Source organism: Astatotilapia calliptera, chromosome 20 (genome assembly GCF_964374335.1).
Source record: "Astatotilapia calliptera chromosome 20, fAstCal68.1, whole genome shotgun sequence".
In the NCBI taxonomy this organism is placed as follows: Eukaryota; Metazoa; Chordata; class Actinopteri; order Cichliformes; family Cichlidae; genus Astatotilapia; species Astatotilapia calliptera.
Genome location: NC_137441.1, coordinates 19845679 through 19870801, shown reverse-complemented (window position 1 = coordinate 19870801; position 25123 = coordinate 19845679). Strand labels below are relative to the sequence as shown.

Genomic DNA, 25123 nt, shown 5'->3' with positions numbered 1-25123 from the left:
GAAAGGAGCAGTTGAGGTGGTTCGGGCATCTCACAAGGATACCTTCTGGGCACCTCCTGGGTGGCCACCAGAGGGAGGCCCCAGGGCCGACCCAGGAGACGTCGGAGAGATTATATCTCTTGGCTGGCCTGGGAACGCCTTGCTGTTCCCCTGGACAAGCTGGATGAGGTGGCTGGGGAGAGGGAGGTCTTCTCTGCTTCTCTGCTTAGGCTGCTGCGCCCACGACCAAGCCCCAGATAAGCGGAAGAAGATGGATGGATGGATGGATGGATGGATGGATGGATGGATGGTAGGTTTACCCAAAACACGCTTTATGAACCTTCCTCCACTGAATGATCAAAAGCAGATAAAATATCAAAGGCACCAGTGCTTGTTTCTGTTAGACTTGTGTGATAAACTTGTGTGAAATCTCTGGCTATAGAAAAAATGATTCTAAACAACAACAAGATTTTGGTTTTAGGTTGTGACAGTTATACTTGGCCTAAAAACTCCCTGAAAAGCCTTGAGTTGGTCCAACATGCTACAGCAAAGAGTATTGACTGGGACTAGAAAGAGTCCAGAATCGCATTTAAAATTCTGCTCCTCACATTCACGGCCTTGAATAATCAGGCCCCATCTTATTTTAAAGACTTCATAGCACGGTATCACTCCAATACAGCGCTTGACTTTCAGACTGCAGGCTTACTTCCGAGGATATTTAAAAGTAGACCGAGAGACAGAGCCTTCAGGAACCAGCTTCTAGTTTGGATTTGGGATACAGACACTCTCTCTGCCTTCAAGATTAGGCTTAAAACATTCTTTATTGATAAAGCATATACTTAGTATTGGCTCAGGTTACTTTAGCCCTTGGGGGCTTCACATGATACACTGGGTGTTTCTTCTTCACCCACCTTTTATCACTTACTATGTGTTTATACAACCACACTGCATTTAATCATTATTTTACTATTCATCTCTGGCTCTCTGCCACAGTGTGTATACCCATCTGCTGACTTGAGTGGTCAAACCAAACACATCACAATGCAGCCGTCAACAGAGGCTGGGGTCCTAAGAAAGACTTTGCATTAGAATGGTGTTTGAGGTCTACACCAAACCTTCCCCTGCCAGCATTCAGTGTCAACGAATCACCTCTTTGTGCCTGTTTATCCACGAGTATCACTGACCGTCGCTCTACCGCGAGCTCGTCCGATTGGCTGTTTTTGCTGCACCTGTTAGAGTCTGGCACCAATCACGCGCTTCTGTCGGTGCGCCCCAAGATGGCGGCTTACAGTGTGCTGTAGTGTACATCATCACACTGGAAAGCGAATATTACTATCACTCGACCGTTTAAACTCATGAGGAGGCCGAGCAGAGAGAGCCGAGCGGGGCCGAGCTGTCGCCAGTGAAACGCGGAAGCGGTTGCCGCATGGTTTCTTCACGAGAGCAGCCGGTTTCGGTGTCGGTCTGACGGGGGTTATCTGAGTATGGCCACCGACAACAGGATCAATTTTTGGAGGAGAAACGCAAAGGTTCCTGGAAGGTAGGTCCTCTTTTCTTCATAGAGTAGCACTACATTTCTTAGTGAGTTTCAAACAGGCACTGTTGAAATATTGTCCTTAACAAAGACACACATTAATAATACTCTTTTCTATTGATAATACTCGTAACTAACAGATCTGTGTGGAAACACAAGCGCACAAATCGACTCGTTCGCTGGATTTCACGCATGAGCCGCTTCCAGTGTCTTATTCGAGTGTGTGTTGTTATAACAGCTCCCAGCTCAGAGGCAGACCCCCATCTCTTTCTTCTCTGCGGTTTCTAACGATCACACTGGAGGTGGCAGCTGTCTGTCAACCGCCATATGCTTTCTCAGTCTATGCTGAGAGGTGCCGGTGATAGTACAGTAAAACGATCAAAAACATCAGGGAGGAAGAATGCACTGTCTGAACCACTAACACAGCACTAATATCTTATTTTGTCATCTCAGTGGGTTTTCTTGGAGGAGTTAAATGAAACGCATCCTCGTTTTATGGCAGCATTACTTGGGGAGGACACAGTAAAGACATTACTGTTTACAAATGAAATGTGTATATAGTAAATATTATGTCACAAGAGTGGGGAGAAGCATAATTTTAATAAAGTGCACAGTAGAAAGCCTTTGTGTTCAAAGTGTCTTGTAAAAAGATATTTAAAAAGTTTCTATAAACTGCACTGCCCCCCAAAAAAGAATAAATAAAAAAAAGTACATCTTTCAGACACTGACTAAGCACACAAGAAAAAATGCAGAGCCCTTCTATCCACCTGTTGGGGGCATTTTGGTGATGGTCATTGCAAACAGAAACTATAGGAGGGAAACATTGCACTTTGGGAATGCTGATTTCATCCTGTAGTGAAAACATGTTAATAACATGCTAATAGAGGGGGGGGGGGGGGGGGGGGGGGGAGCGAATGGGTTTGTAAGCTGTTCATTCTTAACAATTTTATAACTGTGTAGTGAATAGTTACCAAGTGTTTGCAGACCAGTTGGTGTCATCCATGGAGCAGTCTGCTAGTGATCACAAGGAGGTATTTGATGCAGTGATGTATACCTTTTGGGAGCAGTTTTGGCTAGCAACTGGAGAATAGTAATTTTTCCCTAGTAACTGGTGGTTGCCAGGCAGTCACCCGCTGATATGTAGGTAAGGCCCAATCACACAAGTCTAACTTCATTTGATAAGAGTGAATATCTGATGAAATTATATATAATGCCTGTCAGGGTGAAAACTTTACTATTTAAGCACCTAAACTGGAGAGTTATTGACATTATACTGTGTCTGTATTTGTATTTCATTGTGAGATATTTATGCCGGTATAATGTTCTGAGTGTGCATACTTAAATATTCACCTGAATATAGAATGCATCTGCTGTAATATTGGGTACATTTTGATAATTCTGGAATCATTGAAAATACCATATTTTGGCATACTTAACAAACACTAGTGTTTGTTTTTTTGGATGCAGCCTATGCCAAGACACATTGAAACTGTTCTGATGGCAGGTCGGGACCGAACTCTTTATTGAGGCACTTTTTTATCTTTAATTTGTTACCCATGTGTGCATTATTTTGTCTATAAAGTACTGCAAGACAACAGAAAAATAACAGAACTTTTTTTTTTTGCTCTGCTGCAAACTTCATTTGGAGTTTGTTTATTAGTCTCTAAGCTGAGTATAATGGGAGACACATACTTGAGCTAGGCTAGTCCCAGCATGCAGAGCTTACGCAATAGACATCATGGGCATGGCTAATAAAGGGTATACTCCCTGCTTTGTTTTGTTTTATTTTACTTTTTCCTGTGCGCAGGTGGAAGCTAAAAATCCCTCACGCCTCACTGATAAGACAAGACACTTCTTCATGTTTATGCGTTTGTATCTTTATTGACCTCTGTGTTTTTTTTATGACTATCAAGACTGATAATCTGATTAAATGTCCTTTCCTGGTACCATCTAACTGCAAGAGAGTGGAGCAGAGAAAAGAAGTGGGTGGAGGTGGGCGGTCAGCCTGTTTTAGAAATCTGAGAAGACGGGATCTCCAAGGAGAGGGCGGTGCTGTCTTTGTCACACACAGTGATCTGGGGTGGGTGGATCGTTAGAAACACAAACATATGTTTGAACAGGAAGGCTAACAGCTAGTCTTGCTGCCTGTCCTTGAGCTGCTCCTGATAAAACAAGTGTGAGGCTGGTAAACAAGACACTCTGGCACTGCCAGATAATCAGCAGGCTCAGTTCTCAGCCTTAGGCTTGAAAAGCTGCAGTTTGATAAACTTCATATTATTTGCAGCCCTGTGATATTCTCACAAAACTCACTCCGTTACTTAGAATAATTGGGTTATCATGACAAATGAATAATATTATGAAAAACTACAGAAAATAGATTTTTTTTAAGTATTATCATAATATTTTCATGTCTGAATCTCTAAATGGCCCATATCATAGAGAGCCCTCTTTAACAGAGACCTTAGTCTTTGTCACTGTGACTTTGACCAAAAGCTGACATCTCGAAGTTGATGAGCTAATGCACCACAAGACTTCATGCAGTGCCAATACTGCCAGATAAGAACGGGAAACTGAGGTTACAATTTGCATGGGCTCACCAAAATTGGACAATAGAAGAATTGAAAACTGTTGTCTTGTCTGATGAGTGTCCATTTTTTTCTGCAGCATTTGGATGGTAGGGTCAGAATTTGATAATATCAAACCTTCTGCCTTGTATCAACAGTTCAGACTGTTGGTGGTGGTGGTATAACAGTGTGGAGGAAATTTTCTGCGCGAACTTTGGGTCCTTCATACTGACTGAGCATTATTTGAACACCACATACTACTCAACCATTCTTGCTGACCAAGTTCATACATTTATGGCCACTGTGTGCACATCTTCTGATGGCTGATTCCAGCAGGATAATTCACAGTGTCACCAAACTCAAATATTCTCAGACTTTTTGACCACAACAATTTTGCTATATCCATGTCGCCTACACATGCAACAGAGCACCTTTAAGGACAGGTTGAGTAGGTTCAGCCTGGTACTAGCAACATGTAACTAATGAAGTTGAAGGGGCCAAAAAAAAGGAAACGCAAAATGGGCAGCTATCAGTGTTTTTCCGCTGAGTAAAGACTTTAATAGAATGCAAATAAAATTTTGGTAATAGGCATTTTTGGCAATTGTAGATCCTATCCTACCACTCCAGACTATCTTTGCTTTAGTTCACCAGAGATTTGGAAAGAAGCTGAGTATTAAGATTCTCAAATCCGCTGAACATACTGCACACCACAGGGTGGTAAAGAACACAGGCGCTCTGCAAGCTGTCCACTTCTTCTGTTCAGTGCATGCTTAAAACAAGCTCATTTTGTGAAATAGGGATATTTCATATAAGGCATTGACTAAGTCATGTGGAAGGGAAGGTAGCATGTAGAACAGTATTTGTTGGGTCTGTGATTTACCAACTGGGATTTTAGCATTGCAGGATCATTAAAGAAATGCTCAGATAGTTCCCAGATTTGAAATTCATTTTTAGGGATGTCCCAAACATCAAATGGATGTCATTATGCACTCAACAGGAAATTACAACTGTGTTTGCTGCCAGTACAGATCTTCTAGCCGGGCTACAGCCTGCCTATATGTTTGGGGTGTAACAATTCTCCAGTGCAGGGTTCAGTTCATAGGCTTTATGTTGGCCCACCTTTTTCTTTAAACACTTATAAAGCATATAAAGCATATCCTTTCCCATATACACATTTTTGATAGTCATACAATCTGTTTCCAGATGTTGCTTCTCCTCTGTGACTTCTCCCTCTTTGCTGTGTAATTAATTAACTAATTTTAAAGAAACTGAGCAACTTACTCAAACTAAGAAAGGTGAGTTCAGAAGAGCAACGCATCAGAGGCCAGGACATATGTCTGCCAACATTCCTGTGAACAGTTATTAATTAACATCTTCTAAGTTCATCTTTGATTGTTCGCTCAGTCAGACACTCGAGAGCTGCGTGTGTTTTTTGGTGAAGAGATGACGGCATTTTACATGTTATCTTCCACAGTGTGCAACCGGTTTATGGAGCTCAGCATCCACCTCTTGATCCCCGATTGCGACGCACGTAAGTGCAGTAGGCTGCATGGTGCCGCGTCATCCCAGTTAATCCATTTTAACTTTTAATCTCAGTGTAACATGTATTTCGTAGCTGTTTCTTGCCGCAAGTGCTTGAATACAGTGCTATGAAAAAATATTTGCCCCCTTCCTAATTTCTTATAGTTTTGCATATTTGTCACACATGTTTCAGCTCCTCAGATTTTTAATATTAGACAAAGATAATGTCAAATAAATAAATACAAAAGACAGTTTGTGTTTTTATTTATTTCATTTATTAAAGGGGAAATTTTTTCTAAACCTACCTGGTCCTTTGTGAAAGAGTAAATACCAGACTTAAATAAAAGTTACCTGATGACTGAGAAAGTACTATTGTAATACCGAGAGAAGCTGCTTAGTGTACTAAACGGCTGTTTAGGGCTTTTCTCTGTTCACTGGACAGAGAAAAGTGGACAAGGAGACTTGGTGGTGCAATGAGGAAGTACGGAAAAGTATTCAAATGTTGGCAAAGAAAAGGTGGAATAGTGAAGGAGATGAAGAAAATGGACAAGTATGCTGGTAGGCTAGGCATACAGTGAAGTGACAGGTAGCAAAGAAATACTGATTTCTGTGTGAGGTTGGACACTAAGGCCAGAAAAGTCGACTTGTGTTTATTGGCTGGGCAGAGAGATTGAGCTGGAAAGGATGTGCAGCAGGTTGGGTTTATTAAGGATAGAATGGAAATGTACTTACAAATGAAGAGAATGTCTTGAGAAGAAGGAAGGAGTTCTTTGAAGAGCTGAAGAATGAGGACAGTGCAAAGGAGGAAGACAGATTGAGGACAGCTAGTGACTGATTCACTAGTTTCACTAGTGTCTTTGTGGAACGAGAGGAACTATAGAACTACATGAGGAAGTCAGGGGTGGCAGAGAAGTAAGTGAAGGTGGTGGGGGACATGTGTAAGTATAGCAAGACAGTGGGGAGGTGTGTGGTAGGAGTGATAGATGGGTTCAAGGTGGGGTTGCGAATACAGCAGGAATCAGCTTTGAGACACTTTTTGTTTGCAATAGTGATGGACAGACTGACAGATGAAGTCAGGAAAGAGTTTCCATGGACTGTGATGTTTGGAGATGACGTTGATCTGTAGTGAGAGTAGGGATCCGATGGAAGAAAGACTGGAGAGATGGAGGTATGCACTAGAAAGGTAAAACAATGAAAGTTAGTAGCAGCAAGTGAATGAGAAACAGAATTGTTGCAAAGAGTAGGTTGTGAAGGTAGTGTAGTTTAAATATCTTGGGATGGGGCACAAAAGTGGTCAAGAAGAGAGTGTCGGGTGATTTGTGCCAGAAGGTTGCAAGTTAGAGCAAATGGGACGATTTACAAGATGTTAGTGAGACCTCCTATGATGGTCTACAGTTTGGAGATAGTGAAACTTTTCATTGGGAGTGATCAGAACACAAGACGTAAGTATGAGAAATGAACCAAACTAAGAAATCTGAGAGGGGCCGGATACCTTTTCCACAGCACTGTATGTGTGGACTGCATGCACCAGTCCTGTGCAAGTGTGGCCAAATGTTTGCACTGGATTTTTTTTCATCATCTCCTAAACCCCCCAAATGTTTTCAGTCTCAGACTGAAGAAGTCACTTGGATGAGTGACAAAACATTTCTCCCACTGAAAACTCTACGTCTAGATGAACAGAATTGACTTTTAAGGGATCTCCTTAATGATTGAACATGCATCAAGACATCATCTCCTAAAGTTGTTTTTTGGTTGGTTTCTTTCTCTTTTCTGCTTGTTTGATATTTCAATCTGTCTCCCTGCAGGTATCCCAAAGACACAAAGCCCAAGTTCAACAATATCAAGACCAAAAAAGCCTCCAGCTTTCATGAGTTTGCCCGCAGCACCAACGATGCTTGGGATATTGATGATGAGGAGGATGAAGAATTCCTTGGCACCTTCAACCCAGCTGTATCTATACCACCAGGCCTGCACACTACGTCATCCGTACAGAACCAAGTAGCTACAAGATTTGATTTTTTGTCAGTCAGCAGTAAAGAAAATGAACTAGTGTGAAAAGAAAAGAGACATTCTAGTGTGTCTTTTGATTTGATATTATTTTCATCTCAGCAGCATCAAGCAGGTGACACAGAAAGTGCAGTTTCACACAGATTGGCACCACCCACGACAGAAGGTCCAAACCTTCAGGATGTGCAGGAGGAGGACACGGAGTACGAGCAAGCCAATGGCAAGGTTGTCAAGTCTAGCAGCGATGCACACCTTAACACATCTTCAGGTATGTGGTTAATATGCTGCAGCTTTAAGATCTACAGAGCAGATTATCAGGTGATTCATAGTGAAGCTAATTACAGATTTTCACAGGTGGGATTTAAGACTGCAGTTAGGGCTGGTGGGATTATAGCAAGGCCTTTAGGATGTGTCTGATGTTCCATGATATCATCACAATTGAGTAATGCAGACGACAGAGGACTGTATACCACTTATTTATCTTACTGCTGTACAATTAATGTCTTTAGGTTTTCTTTATGTTCAAAAAATAGAACTAGAAATACTAAAATAAAGATGTATACAGGATTAGTATTACAGAGAGAGCACATGTTATTTAATAATTATCTGATCACCTCTGTGTCTCATAAGGCACATTCACACAGAATAAGTGAAATCAGTTTCTACTTCATTGATAATCTTATCCTAACCAGTGTTTCTTTCTGTGACTAGCTCTTCTTGTGATGTACCAGCCCCCCAGATTTCAATCCAGTTATGTTGTTGTGATGAAATTATATAATTTATAATAAGCATTAATTAACAGTTGCAAATTCCTGTTCAGCGTCTTTACCATTAATATCTCTAAGTGCTTTCTTTTAAGAGCCTATGAGGGAAGTACAGTGTTTAATTACCGTTAGTGTGCCTGGATTTAAGTTGTAAAATCTCTTGCAACCCCTCGATATTAGGGTTGATTTTAAACAGTTTGTCATGTGTGAATTCAATAATTAACAAGATCGAGTACAGGGAAAATTTATGCAAAACTTCACAACACTTTTTACAGAACGCCAGGTTACAGTGAGGCAAAAAAGTATTTAGTCAGCCACCGATTGTGCAAGTTCCCCCACCTAAAATGATGACAGAGGTCAGTCATTTGCACCAGAGGTACACTTCAACTGTGAGAGACAGAATGTGAAAAAAAAATCCATGAATCCACATGGTAGGATTTGTAAAGAATTTATTCGTAAATCAGGGTGGAAAATAAGTATTTGGTCAATAACAAAAATACAACTCAATACTTCGTAACATAACCTTTGTTGGCAATAACAGAGGTCAAACGTTTACTATAGGTCTTTACCAGGTTTGCACACACAGTAGTTGGTATTTTGGCCCATTCCTCCATGCAGATCTTCTCGAGAGCAGTGATGTTTTGGGGCTGTCGCCGAGCAACACGGACTTTCAACTCCCGCCACAGATTTTCTATGGGGTTGAGGTCTGGAGACTGGCTAGGCCACTCCAGGACTTTCAAATGCTTCTTACGGAGCCACTCCTTTGTTGCCTGGGCGGTGTGTTTTGGATCATTGTCATGTTGGAAGACCCAGCCTCGTTTCATCTTCAAAGTTCTCACTGATGGAAGGAGGTTTTGGCTCAAAATCTCACGATACATGGCCCCATTCATTCTGTCCTTAACACGGATCAGTCGTCCTGTCCCCTTGGCAGAAAAACAGCCCGATAGCATGATGTTTCCACCCCCATGCTTCACAGTAGGTATGGTGTTCTTGGGATGCAACTCAGTATTCTTCTTCCTCCAAACACGACGAGTTGAGTTTATACCAAAAAGTTCTACTTTGGTTTCATCTGACCACATGACATTCTCCCAATCCTCTGCTGTATCATCCATGTGCTCTCTGGCAAACTTCAGACGGGCCTGGACATGCACTGGCTTCAGCAGCGGAACACGTCTGGCACTGCGGGATTTGATTCCCTGCCGTTGTAGTGTGTTGCTGATGGTGACCTTTGTTACTTTGGTCCCAGCTCTCTGCAGGTCATTCACCAGGTCCCCCCGTGTGGTTCTGGGATCTTTGCTCACCGTTCTCATGATCATTTTGACCCCACGGGATGAGATCTTGCGTGGAGCCCCAGATCGAGGGAGATTATCAGTGGTCTTGTATGTCTTCCATTTTCTGATGATTGCTCCCACAGTTGATTTTTTCACACCAAGCTGCTTGCCTATTGTAGATTCACTCTTCCCAGTCTGGTGCAGGTCTACAATACTTTTCCTGGTGTCCTTCGAAAGCTCTTTGGTCTTGGCCATGGCGGAGTTTGGAGTGTGACTGTTTGAGGCTGTGGACAGGTGTCTTTTATACAGATGATGAGTTCAAACAGGTGCCATTCATACAGGTAACGAGTGGGGGACAGAAAAGCTTCTTACAGAAGACGTTACAGGTCTGTGAGAGCGAGAGATTTTCCTTGTTTGAGGTGACCAAATACTTATTTTCCACCCTAATTTACGAATAAATTCTTTACAAATCCTACCATGTGAATTCATGGATTTTTTTTTTCACATTCTGTCTCTCACAGTTGAAGTGTACCTCTGGTGCAAATTACTGACCTCTGTCATCATTTTAAGTGGGGGAACTTGCACAATCGGTGGCTGACTAAATACTTTTTTGCCCCACTGTATATATACCCAACCTAAGTACCTTATTTATCAAAAATGCTTGGGGGAACATTTTATTCTTACAATACTGAGATAAGATGGACCTATGCAGCATAAAATGTCAGTCCCTCTTCTTCAGACTTCTTCAGACAGAGTCCAAAATATTTTGGGAGTCAGTCTGCCAAAAGAATATCCTTTCATTATCCACCTTTAAGAAAACCAAAGTTTAATGGAGGCCTTTAATTCAGTAGATTTGTCAGTTTCACCAAACAGCGTACAGCAGGAATCCCTGTGAGTCACTCAGGCTGTAGACTGCTCCAAACACTCAGTTTCAGACTATTTTTTCTGCTATTGTCTCTGTTTAATATCACTGAGATTATCTTACATGTTCACCTTGGACAAACAGATCTGATTGTCAGCACAGAAGTCCCACCCAACCGCTTTTCAAACAAGTTTGGATTGGCACTCAGTCAGAAGACTGTTGTCTCAAAGGGTAGGGGGAAGAGAACTGAAATAGCTGAAAGAACTGATGGGCTGCACCAAGGACCCGTTTTTGATAAACAAGGATTATTTTGAACTGTGAGTCTGAACTAATAGAATAAAGACTAAAAATATGGATTGGAAAATAAGCATAAGAAATCCCCTTTCATAGCTTAAGTTATGAAATAACTGTCATCAAGTTCGACACTAGAAATTAATAAGAAAAGTTTCTTTTTCTTTTTGAAGTTCTGCACATGAATGAAAAGAACTCCCATCTGCAAATGTCTTATATGTGACAGGATGAAAGATCAAAGCCAGATGTAATTGTAGGACTGTGTGAATAATGAAAAATTATACATGGTAAACAGGTTTCATTAATCCTCAATTAGCTTTACCCTCAGCTTTATGAGCAGGATCACTGTTTCAAATCTAGTGGCTTTTCATATGATGAATAGTCAGCTGAATCTTTATTCATAAGTCATCTAGTTTCTGAATATTCACATTGTTGACTGGTCTCCCACTAGCCTTTCTTAGACTACGTCCACACTAGCCCGGATAGATTTGAAAACGGCGTTTTGGTCTGAAAACGCTCTGCGTCCACACTAGCGTTTTCAGTCGTTTTCACAGAGTTGTGCGTCCACATTGAAAGGCCAAGAACGCTTACATTCCAGTCCTGCACATGTGCAAAAGTGAGTGAGAATTAAGGAATTTGAAGAAAAACTATCTGGAGCATGTACAAACTGATATTAATCTTTTTTAGGGCTGTCAAAATTTAGAGCAATCAAAACAACTGCTGTATAATGCACTCCCCAATCCTTGTTAAATTGGTCACATGACTGCATCACATGACTAAAATGCGTCATCGTTTTAGAAAGTCTGCGTTTTCGAGAGTCCACACTGCGACGGGGCAGCTCCATTTTGAAATGTATGCGTTTTCAAGGGCGTTTTCAAAACGCTGCGTTTTTCCTTGGTGAAAGCGCTGTCTCAGTGTGGACGGGAGGACAAACCGGAGAGAAAACGATGTGTTTTCAAACGAAAACCCATTAGTGTGGATGTAGCCTTAGCCAGTAGTAGGGCTGCCACAATTAGTCGACTAGTCACGATTATGTCGACTATCAAAATCGTCGACGACTGATTTAATAGTCGACGCGTCGTTTGAAGCTTTGTAAGATCCCAAAAGACGCAGGAATAAGTAGCAGGATTTAAGAGTGTAATAACGGACTGAAACAGAAGATGGCGGCACTGCATGTACAAGGATGCCAGCTGCTGTTAAACCCTGAAGAAGAAGAAGCTGCGTCCCAGAGTTCATAGCGTGGCCCTGCTCAGTTTTCAACAATGGCGGCAGCTAGTTAGTTTTAGTATTACTCTTATTATTCTTTCTGGGTCACAAAATAAACGTTTAAGATATTCTCAGGCGAGAATGTAGCTGTGTAAACCTCAAATATCTGCTCAGTTTATCAAGACATATTTTCAAAAGCGCTCTGACGTTTTCGGAGACGTCTGTTACCCACCAGCTCAATAGCTAACGGGTTCAAGGCTCACTAGAGCCCGTGAGAACACCGGACTCCCGGCAAATCGTTTTCAAACCCACCGCCGTCTTTCGCTACTCAGGTTAAACATGATATATGAGTCACTTAGATAACTTAAAAATGTTATTGTTTGGCTTTTTTTTAGTATTTTATTTGTTCCTGAATGAATCGGTTTGGCTGAGATTAAAGTTACAGTTTTTACACAGCTGAATAAACCTCAAGCAGACAGCTGATTATCAGAAGTGTGAGATGCTCAAGAATATACTCTGGTGTCCTGTTATATTTTAGATAGCAAGGAGCAGACGGCTGAGTTTATTAAACTTCACTGAAACAATCTGCAAATTTCATTAAAATTTAATGAATTTTAATCTTGCCTTTATTTTTAGCTAGCACATACCTTAAACACTTAAGCTAATGATAGTTATATTAAGAGCAGATGCATGCTGGTGCAATAAGCTGTATGTTTTATGTCCAATGAATGCATGATCTGATTAGTCGACTAATCGCAAAAATAATCGGTGACTAGTCGACTATCAAAATAATCGTTTGTAGCCAGTAGTCAACACTTCAGCTAATTTAATCCTATTAAACTGCCTTTATGTGTTTACAAAGTCACAACACTGACTGTCTTCCACCTACAATCCAGTTTTGAGATCCCTTCCCAGGCACCTTAGCCCCCACTCACATCAGGTGAGGTCACATGATAGGGTGAGGCAAGGTCTCCCAATGGTTTCACCCGAAACCTCTGCTGGTAATGACCTGTGCCTTTTTTGGTGAGGCACAGGATCAATAGTAGGTCAACAACTCCCACCAAGGAATAAATACCTGACCACAGAAATAAATATGGCAACAAAGTAAGAAAATAATTGCATAGCTTAAGGAGATTGTTGTAAAGTAATATGCATCTCTTTAGCTTTACTTGTTTAATTTAAGATTAATTGCATTTGAAAAATATTTGAACCTTTTTATTGTTCCTTTAATATCGTGGCTCTTGCTTGTTTTCATTCTCCATTGTAAAGTTGCCTCTTGTTTTTAATCCGTGTGCTCCTTATGCAGTTCGCTCCACACTGCAGAAGCAGCAGTCTCTCCCAGTTCGTCCCATCATCCCACTGGTGGCTCGCATCTCGGACCAGAATGCATCAGGGGCACCACCGATGACAGTGCGGGAGAAAAGCCGGCTTGACAAATTCAGGCAGCTACTGGCTAGTCCCAACACTGACCTAGGTACAGCAACAGAAGCAGCTTTTCCCTTATATTGGGATGTGCTAAAGGACTGATCGTTGCAGGAAGGCCGTGCCTTTTGTTGAATCAGAAGATAGCTACCTAATAATTTACAGTACCATACACCAGTAAGGAAACAGATTATTGACATGCAAGTATAATATGCAGGCATCCTGAATAGAAATTCTGTTTTTTTATGTATAAAACAGATTCTAAGATTATTTCAATACAACAATATGAACAAAAAATGTGACGTATTACACTGTGTCATTTTTTTTTTTACAAAAACTGAGCCAAAAAGTAGACGCAGTGTGTGGAAAAACGAAGTACAGCCCATGATTTAGTAGCTTGTAGAAGTACTTTTAGCAGCAATCAATCAGTAATCAATCAGCTATATCTGACACTTCTCATATTGCTGACTGAGCAACTTTGGCCCACTCTTCTTTACAACAAGGTTGAGGTCTGGACTTTGAAAAAGGAAATGATCAGCGTGTTGCAATGGCCCATTTATCCATTATGTTGTAAATTAACTGGTCAGGGAAGTTTCAGTTTCAACCTTGGGGTTAATTTGCTGAGATTGGAAGTTGTCTTGAATGTTTTCCACTTGCGAGTGATCATTCTTGCTGTAGAATGATGGACTTCGATAGTTTGGAAATGGCCTTATAACCCTTCCCAGACTGATAAGCAGCAGCAATTGCACCTCTAAGATCAGTGCCGATGTCTTTTCTGTGTGATTGGAACAAGCAAACTGTCAAAACTTCTGCTTTTATAGAGGTGCTCACACTTGCTGAAAATCAATAAATTAGGATCATTTGATTTGATTAATTTGACATTTTTGTGGTCTAATTGAGAGGTCTGTGAAGGTTCTCAGTCATCCAGGTCATCGGAGTCTAAGTACCTTGGAAAGAAGGGTGTCTGGACTTCTTTAAGGTTCCTTCTCATCCGAGAAGCTTCTTCAGTTCTTCAGTTCTTCAGCGCAATTGGTGGAGAGTTCCGGATTTTACACCCGTTTTCACACCTTAGCTCATGTGATTATGATAGGGGGTCCATGACCCTCTCGGGGACACTCCCATAGGGCTTAAAATCTGGGACTGTCCACCGTTTGACCTTAGAACTGAAGAAGCTTCTCAAATGAGAGGTGAAATGTCTTCAAGCTACTTAAAGAAGTCCAGACGCTTTTCTTTCCAAGCTCCGTAGACTCTACTTACAAGAGTCTATGTAAGCCTTTATATATTTCTATATGTTTTTGGTAGAGCAGAGAAATTTCTTTCATTACCCATACAAGATCCAAAATTTACAAATTAACTATAATCCTCAATGCAGCTCAAAGGAAAGGTCAGTGATCTCTTAAATGTAATTCAAATAAACATTGCCCATGAAGACATCTATGTAACAACTTAAATGATAAGCAATTCAAATTCAGCTTTTAAAAAGTAATTGCTGGATGTTGATTTTGTAAACACTGAGGACATAGAGAGGACATTGTTCAGCTTGTAATTTTGTTAACTATCACTAGATGAAAACAACCAGGATCTGGGTATTTACACACAGTGTGAGCTCCAGTTGATTCACCCGTGTTCAAATAAAATGGAAACTCTGGCTGCACAGTAAGCCTGATTTTAACTCAAATGTGTAGTGTGAGTTAACATGTCATACATATTTAATAAAATTGGCACAGTATCTCACCAGCTTTTAAGAGGAACTGCTGGCGTGCTGTAACTGTTGCACTGCTAAAAATCTTTAGGCTGTAGCTAGGAACATTGTAAGACTGGTCCTCAAAGATTTCTGAAATGAAATATCTGTGAGTTAGATCGCACTTTGAAAGAACTGCACTTCACAATGCCTCTCGTGTGCTGAGACTTTCTTCTAAAAGACTTTGGTTGTGTTTGTGCTTTAGAAGTTAGATTTTTCTGTAGACGTGTATTTTTCAGGTTGTAGCCATTTTCTTTTAATGTCTTTTCTGTCATCAGTGCTCAACATGATAATGATTTCACTTATCGTACTGGAATGTCAACCTAAAGAATAGACTGCAAAACTTTATGAGCTTGTCACCAGAAAGAAATGGATCCAGAATATGTGGTACGGGTTTGTCTGAAAGAACCCACACAGCCTTCAGTTTAATAAACATGTTAACACAAGTAATGAAGGACTTGGATGAGATTTTTTCACCAAAAGAACTCTCTTTTGTAAAGCTGAACATCACATTTTTTCTATTAAACTGATTTTACAGCTTTATTTTTCTATTGCATGGGTGACTCGTCACTAGTTGTGTAGGTTGTGCTGATCTCTGCTCTGGTTTCTATGTAGCATTGACAGTGCTTGTTTCTATCTTGCTCTGTGCTGTTACAGAAGAACTCCGCAAGCACAGCTGGTCAGGCATACCAAGAGAAGTCCGGCCAATCACATGGAGACTTCTTTCTGTAAGGCTGTGACCTTCAGTTTTGCAAAAGCACATTTTTCTCAGCATTTAATAATCCAAAGCATTCTGTCTCAATAGCTCAATTTTTTTTTATTCTTTTTGTTTGATTCGTAAAAATTTTCAGATAATGCTAAAAGCTTTATCTTTACAGCGGCACATATCTCAAGTGTTCTCTCGTCTTATCTAATGGTCAGCCTGTTCTGTTCCTCTGAAATTGTTCGGCTAATCAAAAAAGGGTTGTTTTTTTCTGTATCTTAACCTTTCTAATGGCTCGTTCAGGGCTACCTGCCAGCCAACAAGGAACGCAGAGAACTGGTGTTGAAAAGGAAGCGAGAGGAATATTTCAGGTTCATAGAGCAGTATTACCACTCCAGAACAGACGAGCACTATAAAGACACATACAGACAGGTGATGCTGCAGCTGAAATACAAAAAAAGAGATGTAGTTTATGTATGTAAAAGATCCATGACCTAACATGTCAACATTTGTTCCTGTCAGATCCACATTGACATTCCAAGAACAAATCCTCTGATTCCCTTGTTTCAGCAGCCTGCAGTACAAGAGGTAAGATTACTGAAAAGCAGCTCCAATATCTCAGTTGTTTCTCCAAAGTACACGTGTCTCGTTTTCTATGTTCATGATGAGCATCGGAATACCGACATTATTTTAATGTTTGGTTGGTTCGTTTCTCCAGTTTAGAGTGAACCAGGGACTTGTTTTTGTTTTGGAGATAGTGGCTCTAGCTAATTCTTGGTTCAGTTCAGCGTTTCCACTATTACAAAATGTTTAAGTGGTACATCACAACAGATTGTCCTATGTTGAGATTATATTAATAGCTAAGCCCCTAGTATGAGTTACTGCTTTTATAAGACATGTAATGTGAGGCTTTGCTTTGTTGCTGGCATCATTGGAAGTTCTGGATTTTTTGTTTTCTTTCAATTTTATCCTCCCACTGATTTCATTTGTGTCCTCTCAAAGTTGACATTAGTTTGTCAGAAACCCACCTACTCTCGCCAGTGGTTAACTCGCCTTTCATTGTCATGGCAGATATTGAATTTTATTGGCATTATGGTCTCTGGTCACAATAACAATATGTTGCACATTCCACTTTGAATTCCTTATGAATATGTTATTAAAAATGTTTAAAGTCTTGCTCTTATGGAGAAACAGGCAGGGTCTCCTGGCTGGCTGCACAGGGACTATGTATACTATACAAGATTTTATTTTATTTTTTTTATTCTATTAGTGCAGATCAGCAGGGAACATAGCAACTGGTCAATCTTTTTTACAAAGTCAGATTCTGCATGGAGAAAAATGTTTTCTGGAGGAAGATAAATCCATGAAGGGAACTCACCTTTTGAGAAGTCATATTTTACTTTACTGAAAAACTAATTTGGGATAATGAAGTTTTTCATTGTCTTTATTTGTGTGTGCTGATATACAGCATATCATCTTAATTTGCTCAAAAAGTTAACATTCCAGCTTTGTTCTGTGGCTGGACTCATTGTGAAAAGCATTGACAACACTGTAAGTGATACAGGGTTGTATAGTGTGGTGTATTTGCCTGTCATTGAGGAAGAAGCTTCATCAGATTAGTACACTCCAGAGGAAGTTAGTTGTTAAAAAGGAAATGCACTGAGCCCAGCCTGTTCCTCAAAGGAAGTGATTTTTAGTGGCTTTGCAAAACAACCAAGATATTACACATGACAATAATTATTTCTGAATATTCAGGACAAACATGTATTTGCATTAATGGTAAAATGTACAGCCTCTGTCAACTCTTAAGGATTTACATATGTTCGTGTTCCTTTTAAATACCTCCAAACTTGACATCCGAGAAAGAATCTAAGTCTCGCCCAGCACTCAACCGTTACTGATCCCGATCTCAACATAATGTTACAGCCTACTGATATCCAGAGCCTTCATCTACACTAAATGCCACGCCACAAAGAAGCTCCTTTGGTAAGCCTTGCCAGAGTAATGGCTGAGACTTTCCCCAAGGTCTTCATAATCCTCCACCAAGGATGTGTTGGTTAGGTCTCAAGTCCAAGATAGCAGAACACATCCCGAGGGAAGCCTTCCTGTCCTTCCTTTTCCTTACTTGGTTTGCCAGAACCTGAACTCTTTGAGACCAGTTGACAACCTCCTCTGTAAACTCCCTGAGCTCTTCAGTTTTTTGTCCTTACAGCTGCTCAAATCTCATGACAACACCTGTCAAATAAAAATATTTTGCTTTTCTTTATGTTTGTGATACTGTTCATATTGTACATTGAAATGCTGTCACATAATATTGTGAAATTAGGGTTAGAAAATAAAAGTCTTTCTTGGGGTACTTTTGACCACCAGTGTACATGTACTTTATCAGTAGTTAATGTGCTGTAGGATAGTCTTATTAACACAGTTAGTTTCAAGAATATTGCCCACACTACCCAGGTATAAGGATTAGAGATACCAGTCATGTTGTGGCACCTCAGTTAATGTACACAACAGTTTCAACAGTCTGTAAAACACACTTCAAAGCATTCATGCTATTTTTTACAGACGCTTATATGTGTCTACAGACATAAGACTGAAAATGTGGACAGGAATCAAAAGAAAAAAAGACTTCCACGCTGGAGCTGAACATTAGCAGTAATTCTCCTTGTTTCCTCAGATTTTTGAGCGAATTCTCTTTATCTGGGCCATCCGTCACCCAGCCAGCGGTTACGTTCAAGGAATCAACGATCTGGTCACACCTTTTTTTGTTGTCTTCCTGTCAGAGTTTGTCAGTAAGTTACACGTTGAATCGGGGAGAAAAAAACATTTGGTTTGTTCTTTTTCTAGTTAGGTTATATATTGAATGACAACAATTTTAAATTTCTTCATCAAAGCTCAGCTCACATCAGAGAAGACTTGATATGAGTCATCAGTCTCAGTCAGTGTTATTTGTTTTTCCAGCGGAGGATATGGAGAACTTTGACGTAGCAGCACTACCTCTGGAAACTCAGAGAAATATTGAAGCTGACAGTTTCTGGTGCATGAGCAAGCTGCTGGATGGAATACAGGTCAGGACACAATCTCAATCAGTGCTAATTTAAAACTAGTAAGCAACTTTATTGAAATGTATTTCTTTTCAGGACAACTACACCTTTGCTCAGCCTGGAATTCAGAACAAAGTGAAAGCTTTAGAGGAGCTAGTCAGCAGGATAGATGGTACGTGGACAAGCTTATGCTTAGGGAAACCTGTTTCCACAAGCTAACAGCAGGAGACCCAGTTTTAACAGGTGTGTGTATCTGTGTCTGTTGCCAGAGGACATTCACAATCATTTCAAGAGGTATGAAGTGGAGTACCTGCAGTTTGCTTTCCGGTGGATGAACAATCTTCTGATGAGGGAGTTACCACTCCGCTGCACTATCCGTCTCTGGGACACCTACCAGGTAAGGCAGGGTGTCCACCATTATCTGAGCTTTTATGAGCAATGAACACGAGTCACAGCTGTCTCAGACAATTTGCTGCTGTTTCAGTCAGTGTGTCTGCATCTGTAGTGCAGCTTATTTTATGCTCTGTGGGTCAAGATGAAGAAATTTCATGAAATCTTGTGATGTGCATCTGAGATCTCTGATGGCCCCATTATACTTACCACACTGGTCACTTTGCGTGTCACTGGTGACATCATCACATGGCTGTATCCCTTTATGCTGACCGTTACAGCACAGGTACTCGCTGCAGTATTCTCCTGAATGATAAGTGTCACAACTCAAACAAATCCTGCACATCAGTGCTGGTGTAGGAGAAGTTGTCAAAACGGGACGCAAATAAATTGCTTTGAAAAGTTTTTTTTTTTTTTTAAAGTCATATTTTCAAACTGTTGCATCATCTCCTCTGTATAATCTATAAATCTCTGAGCATCTGTGTCATTATAATCACAGTAACAATCGACACAATCCTCCTGTCTTCATTTAGCACGCCAGGTTACAAAAATCTTGAGTGCATCACCAACAGAAATGACAGATTCCAATTTGCCTGGCATGAGACAGTGGGTATAATGGGGCCCTGATAGACTGTAAAACTATTCAAGCTCATTAGTCCAACATGTGTGGCATTATACATCTTATAATTACAAAATGGGTATAGGACTGTTACAAAAGAAAATACCTGAAAGGTGATTTTACACATTCACATTTTTTACCAGATTAGATGCCACATACTAAATTGTTATAGCCACTACCAGTTTTATTAATGTACCAGTTTTGGCTTTTAATCAAAAGTTTTGATGGTGAGGTTAATTTTGCACACTGCACTCCCCTCCAGAAGTGAGCAGCAAGTCAGCATGAATCACATGAACATTAATTGAGGATGCAGAGAGTTACAAGGACTTGTGTGGTTCCAGGCACCTTTATTGTTCCATTGGTGATAAAAAGTACACTGATGACAACAATGGAAATCTGTTATCCTACAAAGTAGTTAATGCACTTATGACTGGTGGAGAATAGTTCAAATAAAGACAGCATACTCTCTTTTGGAAATCATGTTAGAAAACTGGACATGATAGCCAAGGGGTGGATGTGACTAAGAATCCAAGAGACACTGCACACTCAAAATGAATCACCAAAGTAGTCATACATCAAAGCATTCTTATATTTTACACCAAATGATGATTTAATAAATTAACCCCGTGACATCTTAAACAAGACTTGAAACTAGCGATAGAACTTGTAAGTCTCCTTCCTCCTCCTCATCCCCAACCGGTCACAGCAGATGGATGCCCCTCCATGAGACTGGTTCTTCCTGTTAGCAGGGAGTTTTTCCTTCACACAGGAGGTTGTCTGATTGTTGGGGGTTTCCCTGTATTATTGTAGGGTCTTTACCTTACAATATTAAGTGAATTGAGTGTGACTGTTTTGGTGATTTGAGGCTATACATATAAAACTGAATTGAATAAACCCCTCAGAAATGTGTTCATTGAGGTCGAAGATAAAGTGAAAAGTAACATTTTTCCCTCACAGAATTCTGTACAAGGACTCTTCTTTTGGCAGTCAAAGGAGTTGCCTCTTTCTGAACATTAGAAAGAATGCCGTTTTCAATCACTCACAATAATTTAACCTTTGTGTATGTCAGTGGTTGCAATATTTGGCCTGTTACACAATATTTGTAAGTCATTAGACAAATCTTTTCTTGATTGAAGCTGATTTGTATAATTGGCTACCATTATTCTGTTTTCCACAGGCTGAAGCAGAGGGTTTTTCCCGCTTCCACTTGTACGTCTGTGCTGCTTTCCTCATTAAGTGGCGCAAAGAAATCCTGTCCATGGTTGACTTTCAGGTACATTTGTCTATGTCATCCAGTCACGGCAGAGAAACTAATATGACCCATTTAAGGCAGACTGGCGGACAAGGGCGGAGTCTTCTGAGTTAAAATTAATCAACTTTACTTTGTAAAAGTTTAAATCACATCATTTGTAGTTCTTCTTCAATTTTGATGCTGGTCTAACTTGTTTTTGATCAATCATAAGATAGCCACTTCCTGCATCATATCCTGCTTTTATGTGTATTTTACTCTTAATGGTAGCATAATTTATTACCAAATAAATCTGCTGCAATTGGTAAGACTTGAAACTAGTGACTAAGATGATGAACTAGAGCACAGGTGTCGAACTCCAGGCCTCGAGGGCTGGTATCCTGCAGGTTTTAGATGTGTCCTTGATCCAACACAGCTGATTTAAATGGCTAAATGACCTCCTCAACATGTCTTGAAGTTCTCCAGAAGCCTGGTAATGAACTAATCATTTCATTCAGGTATGTTGACCCACGGTGATATCTAAAACCTGCAGGACACCGGCCCTCGAGGCCTGGATTTCGACACCCCTGAACTAGAGCAAGGGGGCAGTAGGTTTAAATACTGTAATTTGATTTCCTTTTCTTTCATCCTTCTAAACATCATCATGTCAGTGTAATCATTTATTTACGGAGCCCCGCAGGGGACATGGGAGAAAAAAAAATTAAGTTTGTTTTGCGAGTTTATTTTGCGAGATCTCGCAAAGGTTTTAGCCGCATTCTTCGGAGGCCGTCAGCTCGAAGCCAACCGGGAGGTCGAGGCACAATGTGCTGGGAAAGCGGTGTTCCTCCTGGCTATAGTAGGTCTCGACCTCCCGTTAGCTTCGAGATAGTGGGTGTCAGATCTCCGAAAACGTTGGAGCACTTTTGCAAATATGTGATGTCTTGTAAACCGAGCAGGTATCTGACGTTTACACAACTACATTCACGCCTCAAAATATCTTAATAGTGTATTTTGTCACCCAGAAAGAGTAATATTACAACTAAGTAGCTGCCGCCATTGTTGGAATTCAACTTTTGCGAGATCCTGAGTTTGTTTTGCGAGATCTCGCAAAAGTTTTGCGAGATCCCAAGTTTGTTTTGCGAGATCTCGCAAAAGTTTTGTGAGATCCCAAGTTTGTTTTGCAAGATCTTGCAAAAGTTTTGCGAGATCCCAAGTTTGTTTTGCGAGATCTCGCAAAAGTTTTGTGAGATCCCAAGTTTGTTTTGCGAGATCTCGCAAAAGTTTTGTGAGATCCCGAGTTTGTTTGTTTGTTTGTTGTTTGTTTCGCAAAAGTCCGTCTTAATTTTTTTTTCTCCCATGTCCCCTGCGGGGCTCCGTATTTATTTGATCACCAGAAAATAAAAGTGTTGCTTGTAGTTTTGTAGTAGATTTACCAACCAAGTATGCATGTACATCTGCTAAGTTTTATATGCTAACCCATATGTTATGTTTGACAATGAAAGGCTTTGTATCTCCAACTTTCAAAACACTGAGTGTCTTAAGGACTCTCTCTTGCTCTTTAGGGTCTCCTCATGCTACTGCAGAACCTTCCTACAATCCACTGGGGGAATGAAGAAGTCGGTCTCCTCCTGGCTGAAGCTTACAGGCTCAAATACATGTTTGCAGATGCTCCCAGCCACTACAAGAGATAAGCCCAATGCTTCCGCACCAGGGAAAATGCTGCATTTTGACTTTTAAAAATCAATTTAAACCTTGAGTGGGCAACTTCGGTGTCTGTGATGCACATCAGGTGCTGTCTCTGAGGTAACGTAAAAGAGACTGACGGGATGTTATGTCAGTGATATCAACTTTATCCTGTGAAAATGAAGTCCAGTGAATATTAAGTGGATTTGGGGCTTACATTGCACACAGCTCAGTGAATATGGGACTATTTTGCAGGCAGTGTTGCACTGCAACGGTGGACTGTGACAGTATAAAAAACAACTCGACTATGCCACTCTGGTTTACTTATACTGTTTTTGGTCATCTCTTATGTTCACTGTAAGCGTGAAAGAAGACACTGTAATATAGTGGGATGATGAATGTTTGTGAGATCATCCTTTTAGTGAGAAATGGTATCTAAAGATTATATTTTTTGCATTTTTTGTTTTACAAGGGACAATATTGGGTATAAAGCAGGCAACTGGAATACAAAGCTTAGTTTTACATTGTCTGGCTGTCAGTCCCCTTTCTTTGTTAAATAGATGCTTTTTGGTTTAACCAAAATCGCTCTGTACGATCAGCATCTTTAAAGCCGCGACTGATAATCTGGGTTGTAATTAGTAAGTATTACCTATGAGTAGCAAATAGAAGGTATTGTATTTCATTTTTTAGGTTGTGTTTGGGGTGTAAAGCAAAAAGACTGATTTGGTATCAATATCACTTTTAATTTCTAAATCACTGTGAAGAACGGAGGTATAGTTTGGAAATAACAACAACTGTAAAGTTAGAGTTTTATTTAAAAATCTAAACTTAGCACTGTTCAGATCTTTCCTGAACCTGAACTGTGCTAAATTAATTCAGTAGCTGCTTAAAATTGTAGTAAAGTTTATACAATTGTGATCCAGTTTTTGATGAAGATTGCAGATTGACACACTGCATCAACACTCAAAAGTCAGCCAGCTTGTCAGTTTTGGCCTGAGGGTGGAGGTTTTACCCGAAGTGTTTCAAGAGATACCTGTCAGTGTAAAATCTGTGCATAATTACAAGTGATGAAAAACATTCATTAACATCAGTTATACAGAATATTTACAATCAGTATGTTTTAATTGGAGGAAATGCCTGTGTTGGTATTGAAAGTCATTATGCTATCTGAATGCAGCTCCACATCCCTGACAATACCCTATAGAGCATTGGTAAGGTACACATACAGTGTAACGCTTTCCTGACATGCTCCATGAAACTTTATTTGTGCAACAGTGTTTTTCTTCTTTCTTTTTTCTTCTTTCTTTTTTTTTTTAAATATGATTGTGTGCGTTACAACTCATCTACCTTCATTGCCAGTGATAATAATAGTGCAACATATGTTTGAAAGGTATGACAACACTCTTATACTTTGTGCATCTAATAGAAAGAAAATCAATCTAAGTTGGGTCATCTGCTTCACTCTTTAACCTGATTCATTCTGGACCAAAGTCTCTGTTGGAAAGTTGTGACGCCCAGCAGATGGATGCCACCGTCATCACCATAGATCACAGCAGACTGAATGGAGCAACATTGTTCATGAGTCTTAATCCATTTCGACTATAACTGGAGTTCTGAGCTACTTAATGGCATTTTATTCAGTGAAGTGCTACTGAAGACATGATGGTGAAATAGATTCTCCTTTATTTATGAAGGAACACCAGTCTTGTCCACTATTTATCAGTCATCAGATTTCCATAATCAATCTTCATCTACCACCTTGAATGTTTTTTGGAGTTTTACAGTATGCGTGTAGCCTTAAAGTCACTTTCATTCATTCAGGTGAGCCGCATGATTGTCATTACTGTGACTCCATTCTGGGTTTTGTGTTTGTTTGTTTGTTTGTTTGTTTGTTTTAATTTAAAGGTCATTCTGTTAAAAAAAATGTGATGTTAATAACTAAAGACTAACAAAAAAAATTTTTTCCATGCAGCTACAACAACAAATCCAATCTTTATTGGAACAGTACAAGTACAGCCTGTTTTACAGAGTGCTTCACTAGTCAATGCTGGCTTCAGCCTTAAATGAAGACTTGTTAGATTATTACAGTCTCAGCTGTATATTCACCTTTTCTGATGATATTAAACAAACAACATGTGTGTACATGGATTGGGTTGATATATTATTTTATAGCACCATTTAAAGCACGCAATTCCAACGTGCTTCACATTTATGATGAAATCTATGTGAGGAAAAATTATACAAGCACATATAGTGATGTGAAAAAGTATTTGCTGTCTTCCTGGTTTGTTTGT

General features: G+C 40.1%; 1 protein-coding gene across 1 annotated transcript; it reads left to right on the top strand.

The window, feature by feature from the left end:
* Positions 1-1222: 1222 nt before the first annotated feature.
* Positions 1223-24971, top strand: tbc1d22b (TBC1 domain family, member 22B). The gene is made up of 14 exons (XM_026154117.2): positions 1223-1519; positions 5552-5608; positions 7404-7596; positions 7708-7873; positions 13306-13473; positions 15820-15890; positions 16169-16297; positions 16388-16453; positions 18543-18657; positions 18827-18933; positions 19006-19081; positions 19179-19306; positions 21096-21191; positions 22709-24971. The coding sequence occupies exons 1-14, from the start codon at positions 1464-1466 to the stop codon at positions 22835-22837; spliced, it is 1557 nt and encodes a 518-aa protein (XP_026009902.1). The 5' UTR covers positions 1223-1463; the 3' UTR covers positions 22838-24971.
* The last annotated feature ends 152 nt before the right edge of the window (positions 24972-25123 follow it).